Below are 997 nucleotides of genomic sequence, written 5' to 3'. Positions count from 1 at the left end.
GGTGGTTGGCTCGTGGCATGCCGGCGGCCGCGTCGGCTGCATTCTAGTGCGCAGCCCGCTGTGCAGTGTGCGGGGCACGTTCATGCGTGAATGTGTGGCTGGGAGCAGTGGGGCCGGGACCCACATGCGTTGACACAGAGTGCCGGCCACCGGCGCCAGTCAGAGCAAGGGGCGCCGCGGCAGCGGGCGCGTACCGCTTGCCGCGCCCGTAGGCAGTCGGCCGCCTCAGGATGTCGGTCCCCGCAGCAAACATTCTGCAGCATTTACATGCTCGTCAGCAACGGGGGCGCCGCCGCACACCGCCCGCCCCTGCTGTTTTATTCCCGCCGGCCACTATGACGCCCCTGCACAACCGCCGCCCCGACCCGGCCTGACTCCACCCCCCCCCACCCTCATCTCCCTCGCCGATGTGCCCCAAAGCTGTCCAACCCCGCTATGCTGGAGTCCTGCCCACTGCCATTCGACGAGGGACGCCTCTGGAAGGGGGAGACCGGGGAGAAGCTCAAGGGGCAGCTGCAGGTGGGGGTCGTCGGGGGGCAGGCAGGCGAGGGGGCACGCGCGCGCACGTGCGAGGGCCCTGGCGGCGCGCCACGGTCGCGAACGCGGCGCCAAAAGCGTCGGGGCGTCGCGTTGCGGCCCCTCTCGCGGCGTTGATGCGGAGGCAGCTTCTGAGCGGCTGCCGCTTATTGACAGCGGCTGGAGCTCCAGCCCCACACGAAGCAGCAATGCCTGCACCAGGGGAAACCCGTGCACCTCATCAATCTATTCTGGCTTGATTCCCTTCCAGCATCGGGCCTTCAAGGCCAAGTTGGCACCCGTTTCAACCCTCAGCATCATTCACATATCGCCGACACTTTCATATGCCTTTTCTCGTTTTTCTACCTGGTGGTGTCCAGGTGGCCTTCCAGAATATCACGCGGATCATGGACTGCGTCGGCTGCGAGAAGTGCAAGCTCTGGGGCAAGCTGCAAACGCTGGGTGAGGGGCGGGCCCGGGG

The 997-nt window shown here is 66.7% G+C and overlaps 1 protein-coding gene across 1 annotated transcript; it reads left to right on the top strand.

The window, feature by feature from the left end:
- Positions 1-420: 420 nt before the first annotated feature.
- Positions 421-654, top strand: MNEG_13793 (hypothetical protein; the record flags this gene model as incomplete). Its single annotated transcript, XM_014037737.1, has 1 exon — positions 421-654. A coding segment is annotated over one exon (234 nt), but the record flags the coding sequence as incomplete, so codon positions are not given.
- Positions 655-997: the final 343 nt, after the last annotated feature.

This window comes from Monoraphidium neglectum (genome assembly GCF_000611645.1).
Source record: "Monoraphidium neglectum strain SAG 48.87 unplaced genomic scaffold scaffold04054, whole genome shotgun sequence".
Classification (NCBI taxonomy): Eukaryota; Viridiplantae; Chlorophyta; class Chlorophyceae; order Sphaeropleales; family Selenastraceae; genus Monoraphidium; species Monoraphidium neglectum.
The sequence above is the reverse complement of the archived record's forward strand: the minus strand, read 5'-3'. Positions and strand labels throughout refer to the sequence as shown.